At 40.7% G+C, this 15150-nt stretch overlaps 1 protein-coding gene across 1 annotated transcript in view; it reads left to right on the top strand.

The window, feature by feature from the left end:
• STK39 (serine/threonine kinase 39) overlaps positions 1 to 15150 on the top strand; it is a 296613-nt gene that overhangs the window by 76404 nt on the left and 205059 nt on the right. The window contains exons 3-5 of the mRNA XM_055122270.1: positions 789 to 897; positions 5618 to 5759; positions 7042 to 7097. Of these exons, the coding sequence (XP_054978245.1) occupies positions 789 to 897; positions 5618 to 5759; positions 7042 to 7097 (307 nt within the window). The remainder of the gene's footprint in view (positions 1 to 788; positions 898 to 5617; positions 5760 to 7041; positions 7098 to 15150) is intronic.

The following is a 15150-nucleotide window of genomic DNA, read 5'->3' as shown; positions in this document are numbered from 1 at the left end:
GATGGTTCAATGCTTAGGCCCAGCAGTGCCGGGTGCCCCAGAGCTTCCTTGACTACACACAGTAGTGCCCAGGGAACCAGGTGCTGCCGTGTATCAAACCAGGGGCATGCTCCTGGCATGGCATGGACTCCAGTCTTTGAGCTATCTCCTGGCTCTCTCTGGTGCTTTTAGTGTAAGATTTCATATCTGATGTTTCCCAAGCTTATCTTTCAAGGCCCAACTCTCCCCTTCCTCCCTACACATAGACACACACACACAGACACGTACACAGACACACAGTTTGGGAAATGATTCTTTAGCTTTTTTGTATTTATTTGTTCATTTGCCATCACAGCAGTCTTGAGGGACCAAAGAGATTGTTTTCTCCCAATTTGATGGAGGAAGTGTTAAGACCCACCAGGATACAGATCAGGGCCCACATCTCCTAATTAACTCACCCTCTGTTGAGGTCTTTTCTCAGCAGAAGCCCTTGGTTATCAGTCGCAGGATCTCTCTGGTGACTGCACAGTGGCTTTTATTTGGGTGCTGTGCCTGCTGATCTGAAGTTCTTCTGTCTCAGGGCTGGTCCACAGGGCTCTCTGGTCTTCTGGGGAGCCCCTTCTAATCCTAGCAAATTTCTTCTAATGAGGCCAAACAGTTCCCTTTGCTGTAGCTTCTTTGCAGAGCGGTTTAGACAGCCTCCCAGGTAGGTTTTTAGCAGGGCTCGCTGTGGCTCACTTGTGGCTCACCTATGTTCTGCTTTCTGAGTTCACTCTGTGGTGCTATGTCATGTTTTACTCTCTTTTTAGAAAGAAATTCAAGCCATGAGTCAGTGCAGCCATCCCAATGTAGTGACCTATTACACCTCGTTTGTGGTCAAAGATGAACTTTGGCTCGTCATGAAATTGCTGAGCGGAGGTAAGTGGGTCTTATTGTTTGCTTGGCTTGTTTGTTTGTTTGTTCTGATTACTACTTTGGTGTGAGATAGCCTGTTTAATATTCTTTCGTTTTTGTTTTGTTTTTGTTTGGGGGCCACACCCAGCGGTACTAGGGCATAGTCCTAGCTCTGTGCTTAGGGACCACTCCTGCTCAGACTTGGGGAACCATATGGGAAACTGGGGATCAAATCCAGGTTGGCTGCATGCAAGCATCCCGTCTATTGGTACTATCTCTCTAGCCCTGATCATTTTGTCATTGTTGTTTGGTTTTTGGGGTGGTGCTCAGGGCTTACTTCTGGTTCTACATGCAGCAATTAATCCTGGCAAGCTCGGCAGACCATATCAGGTGCCAGAGCTCAAACCCTAGTCGACGGCTTGTAAGGCAAGTGCCTTACCCACTGTACTGTTGCTCTGGCCCCTGATTGTGTTTTCGTTTTGTTGTTTCTGTGCTGGAAATGTAACCCAGGGTCACATGCATGCAAGGTCTGTGTTTTACTGACAAGCCACACCCCTCTATCATGAAGATTTTAGATTTGAACCCCTCACTTACATGCTAAAGAGTTCTACTTGGTTTATCATTTGCCTTTTTATGCTGACTCAAGCCTTTTGCAATCTGGCTAATGTTTTTAGTGATACCTGTATTCTCTTCTGTACTCATCTTCTTGGTTCAGGCACTGTAGCACTGTCATCCCGTTGTTCATTGATTTGCTCAAGTGGGCACCAGTAACGTCTCTATCATGAGACTTGTTACTGTTTTTGGCATATCGAATATGCCACTGGTAGCTTGCCAGTTTCTGCTGTGTGGGCGGAATCCTCTTGGTACCTTGCTGGGCTCTCCGAGAGGGATGGAGGAATCGAACCCGGGTCGGCTATGTGCAAAGCAAATGCCCTACCTGCTGTGCTATCGCTCCAGGCAAGGGCCCCAAAATACCTTCTGTGCTATCTTCCTACCCTTCTCTCTATATTTTCTCCATGTGCTCATGTCCCAAAAGATCACCTTTTTTCAGTGAACACTTACTCCATTCAAGAACATGAACTTAACCTTCCTCTTTCAATTCTTTGTTATTAAACACTGTTCAAGCCCTAACCGCATTACAATGTCATGAATTATTCCAGGGCTGCTTTATTAAGTACCTGGTGATGATGGAAATGTTCTATAGCGATGCTATCTTGTTTCTATGAGTTACGTGTAACTCTGGAGCACTGGATTTGAGACTAGTGTCACTGTAGGACTGACTTTCTATTCAACTTAAATTAACTTATATTTAAATAATCTTAGCTGACTAGTGGTAATAGCACTTGGCAGCATGGATTTAATTTGTGAACTTCTTAGAGCTGGAATGATAGTACAATGGTTTGCCTTGCAGGTGGCTGACCTGGGTCTGATCCCCAGCACCCCATATGATCCCTAAACACTGTCAGGAATGACCCCTGAGCACAGGCGTGATCCTGAGTGCTGCTGTTGTGGCCCCAAAATAAGCAAAAAAAATTAGATTGTTGACTTTAAGAACTCAAGTTTAAACCATTCCCTTTTAATTCATGGAAACTGGGGCTCAATGAGGGCTGAATAGGTTTTAGTTGAAATGAAGAGAAATTTTCTGTATACCAAGTTTATGTGCTTGCATTGTTAATTAAAAACAACACTATTTTTCATGCATGTTTGCCTATGGGAAGGGAAGTGATTTCCCCTGTCTAGTCTTTATCATTGAAGTAATAAACACCATTGAGAATTTACATGATGCCTTTACATTTTAGCATGTTATTTCTTTCAATCTTTTGAGTTCAGAATTTGATTACTGCAATAATAGTAACCTTTGAAGTGGTTGAGTACAAATTTTGTGGCTAAATCCTATTCCAGGCAGTTTGTTTTTGTTCTTTCATTTAATCTGAACAGCACCCTTGAATGGCTGGTGTCACTATTCCTGCTTTTCAGAACATGAGCCAGAAGATGCAAGAGAATTAAACAGCTTGCCCAAGGTTATGGTTAATTAACAGCTTACCAAAGTCACTGTTAGTACTGGAATTTGTGGCCTGTTGACTTAAAGCTGTGTTGAGCTGCAAGTACTGTCACCTTCATTTTACAAGACCTGAAAAATCAAAGCTTAGAAAGATCAAGAGATTTCCTCCTAGCACCCAGCACACTGCATCTTTAGAGTGTTCTCTTGGCCAGGATGTCAGCCCCAGTCTATTTTTTTGGAAGCAAGAAATTTGGTTTAGGAACAGAGGAGAAAGAACTTTTTGTGAGGTTTTGATGAAACCAAATGGGTGTAGCAGAACTCACATTATAAAGCCCAGTTTGGTCTGCAGGCCCAGTTCCTTCTAAACTCTGAATGAAGGAGGCATCTTAAATTTTTTTTTTTTAAGAGGAGCTCCTTTGGATCAAACAAAGACCCAGAAAGGAGATGAGGAGAAGGCTGTAATTGCCTTGGGTCAGTGTGTGTCGGTCTCAGCAGGGAGCCTGGGAGAGCTTAGTTTAGTTCTGTTCCCAGTCTTGTCAATCCTATTAGTCATTGTTCCCTTGAGTGCCCACTTTGGTTCGTAATTAAAAAGGAAGAGGAAAAGAAAAAAAGAGGAAAGAAAAAAAGAGAAATGAAGCCCCTTGGGCCCTGATTGCAGTATTAAGTGCTGGGTCTGCTCTTGGCTCTGCAGACATGATCTTTGCCAATGAAATGATCTTAACCTAGTTTTGTGTGTGTGTGTGTGTGTGTGTGTGTGTGTGTGTGTGTGTAGGGCAGTTGGTCTATGGTGTGCCTGCAGTGCTCAGAGGCTACTCCCAGTGTGTGTGTGTGTGTGTGTGTGTGTGTGTGTGTGTGTATGTTGTGTATGTGTAGGTTAGTTGGTCTATGGTGTGCCTAACCAACTACTCCCAGGCTACTCCCAGGTCTGTGCTCAAGGATTTGCTCCAAGTTTGCCTCTCCTTGGGTGGGGGGCAACCATGTAATGCTGGGCTCAAACTGGGATCAGACACATGCAATACAAGCTGCTTAACTGATATTATCTCTCTGTCTAGCCCCTGCTTTCTCATTTTTATTTATTATTATTATTATTTTTTTTTTTTTTTTGCGGGGAGGGGCAGGGGTCAGAACTGGAACTGCTCAGTAGGGCGTACTTCTGGTTCTGTGCTCAGGGATCACTCCTGGTGGGACTCAGGGGACCCTATGTGGAGCCAGGGATTGGACCAGGGTGTGCCACACTCAAGGCAAGTGCCTTAACTTCTGAACTGGGTCTCTGACCCTCATTTGGCTTTTTAATTTTATTCAGTCTCCTTTGCGTTTGACTCTGTTCTTTTTCCTGAGGACCTGTCAGAAAGCTTCGCTGTCATTTTTCTAAAGAATCCAGTATAGTCTCCTTGGGCATTAGATAAAGAGACACTGGTTTTAAGCAGTCTCTTCAGGTAAGATGAAGTAGAAAGATGGGGACTCTTGCTCATTGTCCTTCCTGCAGGCCAGGATTTCACTCATACCTGCTGTGGTATATCCACCTACGAAGAAGAGGAAGTATCTTTGGGAAGTATCATTTGCTAACAAATCTTAAAATCCTAGAGTCAGTGAATATGCGGATGTTTGCTTTATTCTCTGAGTGGGGAGACATCTGTTTTGTTCTATAATATTTTGTTATGTCAGAGTTTTTAATGAGGGGTAAGTTTCTCCTCTGGTAGTAATATCTGATGGGGAAACTCAATCCTCTAAGTTAATCATAGAGAGCCGAGAGCCAAATTCAGGTCCTGAGGTAAGTCATTTGTTAACTCTTCAGAAATGTTAAACCTCCTGGTAATTAGGGTTTTTTTTAAATGACCTGGAGGTTTGGAATATTAATTAGTATGTGTTGAAACATGAATCCTCAGTGCCAAGGATACTAATCTGCTTATTGTAACAAAGTACTGGGTATTTCTTTCTTTATAATAAAAGTCTGCATCAAGCACTAAGGAAATGAAAATAAGGACTGCCTAGAGTCAGTGAAAGAAATGTCCTAATAAGACTTAGAGGCAGGTACTCAGTCCGCCTCACATGTGTTCTCTGTATTATGAACTTGGCTTCTCTTTCTCAGCAAGTCCCTGCTATCTTTCCTTTGAGCCTCCTGCTTTTTTCTCGTCCAATTAAGCATCGTTGACCCTCTTTTCAACCTGTAACCATCTATGTCCAGTGGGATAGGACTAACCTAAAAGAAATCTTAAACTTTGCAGCCCCCAAACATTCTGATTTTTGTTTGTTTTTGGTTTGACGGCCATGCCTGGCCATGCTCAGGTTCTTTTTTTCTAGCTCTGAGCTCAGGGATCACTCCTGGCAGGGCTTGGGGAACATTTTGGGGTGCTGGGAGTCAAACCTCGGTCAGCTGCATGCAAGGCAAAGCACCCCACCTGCCATACTATCTCTCGGACCTTAACATTCTGATTTTTGGTCGAGAATTTTATTTTTATTAGGTTCATCTGAAGGTGTGCTTATGAACTTGAATTTATTGTTTCTAATTGCACAATAGTGTCTAGTTACACACTGTAGTCCTAAAATGTGCAAGTAGTGCAAGTGATATTTCTACTTGCACACTTAAGGAATATTTGTATTAAATTAGCAGATTAAGATAATGGCTTATTTTTTGATTTGCTTGTTTCCATGTACTTTTTCTTTAATAATAGGGAGTTCTATTCTGAAAGGGTAATGAAGGAGCTTATACAATCTTTTCAATTTTTCTTTCTGTCCATGTAGGTTCAATGTTGGACATCATAAAATACATTGTCAATCGAGGCGAACATAAGAATGGAGTTTTGGAAGAGGCCATAATAGCAACAATCCTTAAAGAGGTTTTGGAAGGCTTAGACTATCTACACAGAAATGGTCAGATCCACAGGTATGACTTCTGAAGAGATGTTTAAATTCAGAAATTCAACTGTCTGTACCCTTAGCGCTAGTTTGTAAGGAATATGAATTTTTAAGAAACCATATTGGTAGCCATCTTATTTCGAACTTAGGCTAAGCAGATGGGGCAGAAGAACTTATCAGCAAAATAAGACAATGAACATGTTTTGATGAATTATATTGTTACCCTCAGGATTGATAAATCTGTTTTCAGTAAAATAAAGCTAGGAAATAAAAAGCACTGAGCGGACATGTTAAAGAAAATTAAATACTCAGTACGTTTGAAGAACGATTTGATTCTGAATGATTTCTCCAACTTTTTAATATAAGCAGGACTGTTTCAAACACTGTAATATGTTAATTTTTGTGAAAAAGAGGCATTTGGATGACTTGTGGCATGGTGCTCCTTGGCCTCTTCTGTCTCAGTGCTCAGAGGTTATTCCCTGCAGTATTTAGGGGACCATGTGGTGATGGGATCGAACCAGGAGCTCCCACATGCGAAGGATGCCCTCCAGCTCATTGAACACTCTCTCTGATCCTGTTAATTATTTTTGATGGTGATGGTGAGAGGGAAGGAGGAAACACCAATTTTATCTTTTTTCCTATGTGACATAAATGCTAATTCCTTCAGTAATCAAGCAGTGTAGAATATGAGTACCTATTTCAAATGGCTTTGTATTACTTAGACTCTTAGGAATAGTTTCAAGTAAATAAACATTTACCAGTAACTCTAGTAATGTGATTCCTATATTTTAAGCATAAATGAGCTGTATACTTAGTGATATCTACTGTCTTTCAATAATTATAAAAATATTTAAGAAATCAAATTGTCACTTTGGGTTTAGATGATTCAGTACAGTTTCTATAAAGTGAAGAAGCATAATATAATGCAGAAAATTATATCTGGACTAACTATATCTAATTAAATCAAATACTTAATTAGTCTGATTAAAATTATTGTTTAAGAGGCTAGGGGGATTACTTTGAAAGTATACCACAGACACATATAAGTGGAAACAGAATAGCTTTACACTGACTGGATTTTAATTCCTGCTAAAATGATAGCTTATTCATTTATAGAGACTGTAACTCAACCCTCAGTTGCAAACTATAAAATCACAACATACCTTTTTACTTTTGTAAAATCTGTGATAAAATTTTAATATTTATAAAATAATAATTACATGAAATAGCTGCAATATGAGATCAGTCTTAGCATTTGCCTGGTTTAATGTCTGCACTCCATAATTTATTTTCCGTTTTTTTCCTAATAGGGATTTGAAAGCTGGTAATATTCTTCTGGGTGAGGATGGTTCAGTACAGATAGCAGGTAAACCTGAAAAAGAGAAAATTTCTTTGTTTTCAGAAGTGTTAATGTTTCCAGAAATGTAGAAGCTTTTTTCTAATAAATAAATAAATGTATGTTATCTGTTTTAAGAAAATGTATCTGCCCTATTAAAACATGTTTTGGGTTTGAGACAGAATATGCTCTCCTGTTCCTTGTTAGACCACATTGTATTAATAATAATATTTTAGAACGTAGCTTTTGAGAAAGGACTGTTTTATTTTTATTATGTATTTTTATGCTTTTACTTTTAACTACTTATAAAACTACAAAAAAAATCCTGCTTTTTTTGTTTTGAACTTTGTTTTGGGGCCACACATGGCCCGTGCTCAGGCCTTACTCCTGGCTTGGTACTCCGGAGTCACTCTCAGAAGTGTTTAGGGGTCCATATACGGATTCAACCCAGGTTGGCCACATGCAAGAAAAGTGCCTTACTTGCTGTATTTTCTCCCTTGCCCCAAGGAAAGCACATGTAAGAGTTTCTTGATGAGTTTTCAAAATGTATCTTTTATTTTCACAAAGTAGAATTGTGCACTCTTAAATGTAGGACTTGATTTGCTCTGAATTCCGATCCTGCATGGCTGATCTTGACAGGTGGGAGGCATGCCCAGGCAGTAAATATCTGTTGAGTGAATGCATCAGACAAGTACCTTCCATGTGTAGAACCCGTCCTTAGTGATTGCACCTGGAATTGCCTGAAAGGCCTGGGACAGGTACAGTCCTATCTATGGGAACTTGTTTTCCTCACCTCCATGAAGGTCTGTGTCATCAGTTCTCTCAGCTGTCATTGTTTTTGCCATTCTCCCAACTGGACTGGCTCTGTTTGTTGCAGGGTTTTTTGTTTGTCTGTTTGGTTGGTTGGTTTTGTTGTTATTGTTCTACATTTTGGTTTCCAGGTACAAAATGTTCCTCACAGCACACCTCTTGAGCTTATCCTTGGTGAGAATCAGTATTGTGACACGTTGATTACTATTGGTGTATGCCCCAATATTCCTCCTTCTCCTCCTCCTCTTTTTCCTCCTTCTCTTCCTCTCCTTCCCCCTCTTCTTCCTCCTCCTCTTCTCCTCATCCTCCTTTTCTCTCTCTTCCTCCTCTCCCCCCTCCTCCTCTTCTTCCTCTGCCTCTCCCTCCGTCTTTCCTGAACCTCCTCCTACCCTCACCATTACCTTCTCCTTACCCTTCTGTCCTCCTCCTCCTGCTCCTCCTCTTCTCTTCTTCCTCTTTTCTCTACCCCCTCCTTTCCCTTCTCTTCATCCTTCTCTCCCTTCCCCTTTCCCTTCTGAGCTCAGGGTTTACACCTACCTCTGTGTCAGGAATCATTCCTCGAGGGACTCGGGACCATATGGGCTGCTAGAGGGTGGAACCCACGTCAGCCATGTGCAAGGGGAGGGCCTTACCTGCTGTAGTATCTCTCTAACTTTCATCTCCTTTTTCTTAAGCAGGTGTGGGGAGTCCTACCTTTACCATACATCTGGGGTCTTCACATATCTAGTTATGTGATCAGTGTTGGCAGTATTTGGTCTCACTTTGTCTGTAGAGAAATTTGAACATCAAACTTTGTTATTAAAAAATGTCAGTGTACGGCCTAAAAGACCCTCCCTCTTAATATTTACCCTTTAATATAATGGGGGGTAACCCTTGAGTCATCTTGTCTCATTGTGTGTCACTATCTGGGATCTGCCCTCACCTCTGTGACAAGCATGATGCTGAACTTGGATTCTGTTTTTAGTTAAGGATACTTATAGGGACTTTGGTTGAATGTTTATTTTCAAAGGAGAGAATAGTTATTTTGAAAACGTAAAAGGGCAGTTGGGAACTTGTTTCAAATCAAACATCTTCCCTTTGGAGAGCAAATAATAAAAGTACAATCTTTGATTAGTTATCCCCATTGAAATATGAATTAGGTCAAATGTTGCCACTGGTTTAAGACCACTGGGGAGGTATTCTGTGTGCCAGTTATGTTCAAAAGCTTTCAAGTCAAACAGAGCATATTGATTGGCACTGTGCAAATTGGAGACCAGTTATCGCACCTCTAAGCCTGTGAGATGGTGATTGTTGTGTATCTCTTAATGACTGTCATTCAGTGTGACACAGATTTACTGTGCAACTAGTGAAGTTTAAGTTTCAGACACTTGCACATGTAGTCTGTTTCTGAGAGTGCCAGAGGGTTTATGTGGTGAAGAGTAGCCAATTTGCAATCAGCAAGTATTTCCCTTAAGTATTTGTTGTCGCCGTTGAATGGTCTAAAGATAGCATGGGAATAAGGACTTGAAAACTTAAGACTCCAGAGAATTGATATGGTTTTTAAATTATAAATAAAAATATACTTATCTAATTTTAAATTTATGTGCCTATTTTAAAGAGGTTTTTCCAGATCTTATTATCTTCATGTCCTACAAAATCTAGATTCATTTCTCCTCATTGCATTATTTCAATGAATAAATAAATGTGAGAAATCCTTAATGCAATCAAAAAAGGGGACAATAGAAACAAACATTATAGCTATTTATTGGAGCATGTGGCAGCCAAAGATTGGAAACAGCTTAGGAGTACTGATGAAATGTAATGTATGGTATATCCACATTATAAACTATCCATCAGCATAATGGAGAATGAAAGCTGTCTGTCCACTGACCTTGAAAAGAATTTTCAGGCTACATGGTTAAATGAATAAAATATGGTGGAATACAAAGTTTGTAACTTTCTATCTTTTGTAAAAGAAATGAGTTCCTGTGTTTGTACCAAGAAATTTTAGCAGTATACTGGTGGAATTGGAACAGATACCTTAGTGTATATCTTTTTGCTTGTTTTGGGTTTCTGTGTCACATCTTATGGTGTTCAGAGCTTACTCATGGCTCTGTGCTCAGGGATCACTGATGGTTGTCCCATTCAAGGGGATCATTTTGCCATGACCAGGAGTCAGATATGTGTAAGGCAAGTACCTTAACCCTTGCCCTATAGTGTATATCTTTTATAGCATTTTGAATTTTGAACTATGTTAAGTATAACCTAGTAAAACTAATAAAAGAAAATGATTCAGTATACTCAATAAACCTTCAGGTCACCAAAGTCAGTGTTAAACTTATAAAAAAATAATTGAACATAGCCCAAAGCAAAAATAAGAGTAGAAAGAACTTTCTCATAATCTATCTCTTGTTTTCTGGCTTCAATATTTATTATTCTTTGACCAGTTTTCTTTTTTTTCTAACTGATGGGGCTCCTCCCAAGCTTGGACTCTGGGTTCACTTCTGGTGGTACTTGACCTGACTGTGGGCCTGGTGATTGGTGAACAGGCTCATGGTGATGGGGCCACCATGGCCACACTGGTCGTGCTCTACCAGTGTGGATAGAGCCATTGTGGAATGGCCAAATGAATGGCCATTCTGTTTTTATTTTTATTTTTTTGGGGGAAGGCAGGGGTTGGTACTTCACTCAGGGCTTACTCCTGGGATATATTCAGAGATCATTCCTGGCAGTGCTCAGGAACCAGGTGTAGTCGCATTCAAGGCCCGTGCCTTAACTCCTGTACCATTTCACTGGTTCCCCATTCTATTTTAAAAATTGATCATCATCATCATCATCATCATCATCATCATCATCATCATCATCATCATCCAGTTGATCGGCGATTTTCTTGAGCAGTCTCAGTAATGTCTCCATCCGTCCTAGCCCTGAGATTTTAGAAGCCTCTCTTTACTCGTCCTTCCCAACCATGCTGCATTGGAGGCTCTTTCAGGGTCAAATGAGACCCATCGTTGTTACTGGTTTTGGCATATGAATATGCCACAGGGAGCTTGCCAGTTCTCTCCTATGTGGGCAGGAAACTCTCAGTAGCTTGCCAGGTTCTCTGAGAGGGAGAATTAGGCTTATCAGAAAGGAATCAGATTAAGAAAATAACCATTAGTTTGCCAAAGGAGGAACGTATGTGTACTTATAATCCTTACGAAATTTTTTAATACTATTTTCAATATCCCGAAGATGCTTGCAGCTTTGTGTCACTACCTTCCTTTAAGAACTTTTAGAGTAAAGAATGCACAGAAATGTTCCCAATGAAAAGAAGAAAAGAGATAGCACTTTTAAGGGTAACCCATTAAAAAAATTAAATTTAATTATAGTTTTGGTTATCTTTTTTACTATAAAGTTAATATTTATAAAGTAATATACACAATTATTGTACCTCACCACCACCAAACTGCTGGAGACTTCTCCACAAATGTACCTGCGTCCCATTCACTTCACCTCTTCATTCCCGGCAACCCCCAGTTCCTCCCTCTTGCTTAGTATTCCCAGTTTTGTAATCTAGGGCTATGGGTTTGTTTTCATTTTATGGTTTTTTTCCCCCATATGCCACCGGGTGAGATAATCAAGTATTTGTCCTTCTCCCTCTAACTTATTTCACTTAACATATACGCTCCAGTTCCATCCAAGTTGCTGCAGACTGCATGATTCTATCTTTGCTTATGACTATACAGTATTTCATTGTGTATATAGTTCACAACTTCTTTATCTATTCATCTTTTGTTGGATGTTTAGGTCCATATCCTGGCTCTACTAAGTGCTACAATGAACATTTTTATGCAAATATCATTTTTGAGTTTCATTTTTATGTGTTAGAGGTAAAATTGCTGGATCATATGCAAGTTCCAGTTTTTCTTTTTTGAGAGGTCTCCATTCTGTTTTTCATAAAAGCTGAACCACACAGCATATCCACCAGTGGTGAATGGGGATTCCTTTTGGACCACATCCCTGCCAACACTGGTTCTTCCAGTCTTTTGGATGAATGTCATCTTCACTGGTGTGAGGTGATATCTCCTTGTTGTTTAGATTTTCATTTTCCTAATAAGTGATGATGAACATTTTTTTTTATATGTCTGTTTTCCTGTGGCTATTCATGTGTCTTCTTCTTGCCCACTTTGGTAGTTCTTACTAATGCCAAATTCTATATTGAGCTCCCCAAATTAGTGCTTTTTATCCATCTATCTTTTCCTCTCACTAGAAAGTGCTCATATTTCACATCTAGGGACAGCTTGGAAGAAACAAAAAAACAAAGCACAACTTTGTCTGAACAAGTGCAGTGAAAAATTTGGAAACTAAAGCTTCTTACCACACGGCTCTAGAGTAGTCTGGTTTTTGTTTGTTCTTTTACTTGAAGCACAAGCTGAAATGGTAGTACAGTGGGTAAGGTGCTTGCTTTGCCCTGGGTTCAATCCTCGGTACCTCATATGGTGCTCCAAGCCCTTCCAGGAATGATCATTGAGCATACAGCCAGGAGTAACCTCTGAGCACCACCAGTGTAACCCCAAAACAAAACGAAGCAAAAAGAAAAGTCCAAGGCCTAGAGCATCAGACTTGGTTGAAATTCCCAGTTCCCTCTGAAGTGAGCTCTGATTTTGCTCAAGCTACCAAGCTCTTTAAAACTTCATTTCCTTAAATGGAGATAAAGATACAACCAGGGCCATTGCTTCCTGTGAAATCAGATAAAGCTCTTCGTATCCCAGGATCTTAACAGTGATTGGCACATAGTAAATATGCAATAGGTTTCAGCAGCTGCCAGTCTGCCATGGGTGTTCCTCCTACTTCATATACTCTTACTCTTACTCTTATTATTTCTATAACAATTACAGCTATCATTACAGTCAACAGCAAAATGACAGTTACTCTAAGCCTGCATGCAAGGGGGATCACATGTATTCAAATTTGTCCTGCAGGCAGCTCAATTCTGAGGGACAGTGTGAGTTTTATAAAAATGTAATGTTTTTAAATCTGGAAATTGGATGTTGACTTGTTATTAATCTTGCTCTAAGCAAATAAGGAAGTACAACTAATTTTCTCTGTTTTGTGATGAAATGATTGTTTCTCACTAAGAATATCAAAAGAGAGAGGCAACAAAAGCAGTGAATTGTCTTTGAAATATGAAGGCATGTCAACCCCTGCCTCTTCTGCCTCTTGGTACCCTGCCAGCCACCCGGCCTGTTCTTCTTGTCAGATTAAGGACTGAGCTCCTTCTCTGGGCCTTCTGGAGCACATTGTCCTTTTCCTTTTCTCATTTGGGATCCCCTGAGGTAAGATTTCCTGACTGCTTCTATCTCTCTCAGACCTTTCATTTTTTTTTTCCTCACTGTGGGTGGTGTAACCCAGCCCACAGCTGCTCTCTGGGGGCTCTTGAATTCTGAAGGGCACATGCAGAAAGCCACGTGAGGGGGGTGGGGTCCTTAGGTTGTATTGAAAGTACTTAGAACCAGAACCGTGCCTGTGCCTGGACGGACTATTGTGAGGTTCTCTCGTACAGCCATTCCAGACTTTCCTCGGCATCCTATTTTTGTACGCAGCTTCGCGCTTGTGTCATAACAGACTGGAATTGCCATTTCCTGGGTGTCTATAAAGTGGTGGGTTAGGAGGCATTGCAGTGTTTAGTTTCTGCATCTTTGAAGTGTTGGCCTTGGAGAATTCCTGTTTCATTTTTATATATTCTCTGATTTGAGCCCTTTGAATTCAGACACTGTTTATAATTTTTTTTTGTTGATTAATTAAATAAAAAACATTTTTAATGTTCTTTTGGAACAGAAGGAAACTGTTCCCGGTCTTGTGTTAGAGAAGTTTGACTTTGTTGGTGAGGAAGTTAATCCCTGCCTGAAGAAATCTCAGGACCCCAAGTCTTGAGTCTTTTTCTGGCATCTTTGTGAGGTGACTGGATGGGGAAAGAGCTGGAAGAGGAGACTCAACAGCAACAGTAGAGTTTGACTGACTCTTGTAGCTCTCCCTATCACCTTAGGATTAAAAAAATAAGCTTTTCCTTAGACTGTCCCTTTTACCCTGACACCTTTATGTTTGATAGGCCCTATTTTTCAAAGTAAATGCAAAGAGGGAGTGAAGTTTGTGTTTATTTCTTTGAATATTACTATTTCTTCAACTTAAGAGTATTGTGAACAGTATTTTTAAAATAACATTTTCTTACTTTCCTAACATAAAATAATTTTTTATTATAAAATTTCAGTCATGGTACCATCTGTGGGCACATAATTCCATTTCTCAGGACTTTTTCTTAGAGAAGGAAAAATGAAAAGGCCATCATTCAGACCACAGAAAACTCACCTTGATAGACAAACAACAGAGTTGTTTCCAACAGTTCCAATTCCCACTGCTTGTGGGTGTAAAATCAGTAGTGAATGTGTGTGAAATGTTTTTTGTGAGACCTGCTGGGGCCCACATGCCCCCGTACATTCAGCACCCAGCACCCACATTCCGACTGTAATGGACCCTTTCATCACCCAACACCCAGGAGATAGGTGCTCTCCTCTGCTTCCTTTATACAGAAGCTGAGGCTCAGAGTGGCACCCTTAGTTAGTTGCCCGAGTCACGTGGAGAGTAAGTGGTGGGGTGAAGCTTCAGAATCCAGCAGTCTAGGTCCAGAGCCGGAAGTGCCATCTGGAAAGAGCCTTTGGGCCTGGTCAGAACTGATCTTGGTTCAGATGGAAGCCAAGGAGCAGTCACTGGCACCTCTTCATCTGTACCAATTTGGGACTATGGAACCTGTTCAGCACCTTTTTCTTCCTTAATCCTTCTGGACACAGAATGTCACTGTCAAAGCTTTACCTGTGTGGGAGAGTAACCCTTTCACCACCACCCACTCCCAATTAGTAAGCTCAAGGTCATTTGGATATTCGTGGGCCATATAATAATACAGGCAAACGAGCCATGAGCCTTTGACTTAAAGCATGTGTCTGTCCCGTCATGGATCAGGGCTAGGCCAGTGATTTCACAGGTTGGACATTCCTCACCTCTGCTGTAGGCAATATGGAAAGCAATTAGCTTAGTTGTTATTTGGTAGAGAATCAGGTGCAGGTGTAACTGCATGCTGTTCAGACTGGAAACGTCAGGTTTGACATAGTGAATTCAGACCTGTCTAGGCCAGAAAGACAGATAGTCCAGGAGGTAAGGCAGTTCCTTCATGTAACTGCAGCGGCACTGACCCAAGTTCAAGTACCCAGCATGACGTTTAGTCCCTTAAGACACATAGTCCCTTAGGAGTATAAGTCTC

Source organism: Sorex araneus, chromosome X (assembly GCF_027595985.1).
Source record: "Sorex araneus isolate mSorAra2 chromosome X, mSorAra2.pri, whole genome shotgun sequence".
NCBI lineage: Eukaryota > Metazoa > Chordata > Mammalia > Eulipotyphla > Soricidae > Sorex > Sorex araneus.
This window is presented reverse-complemented; position numbering and strand designations above follow the sequence as displayed.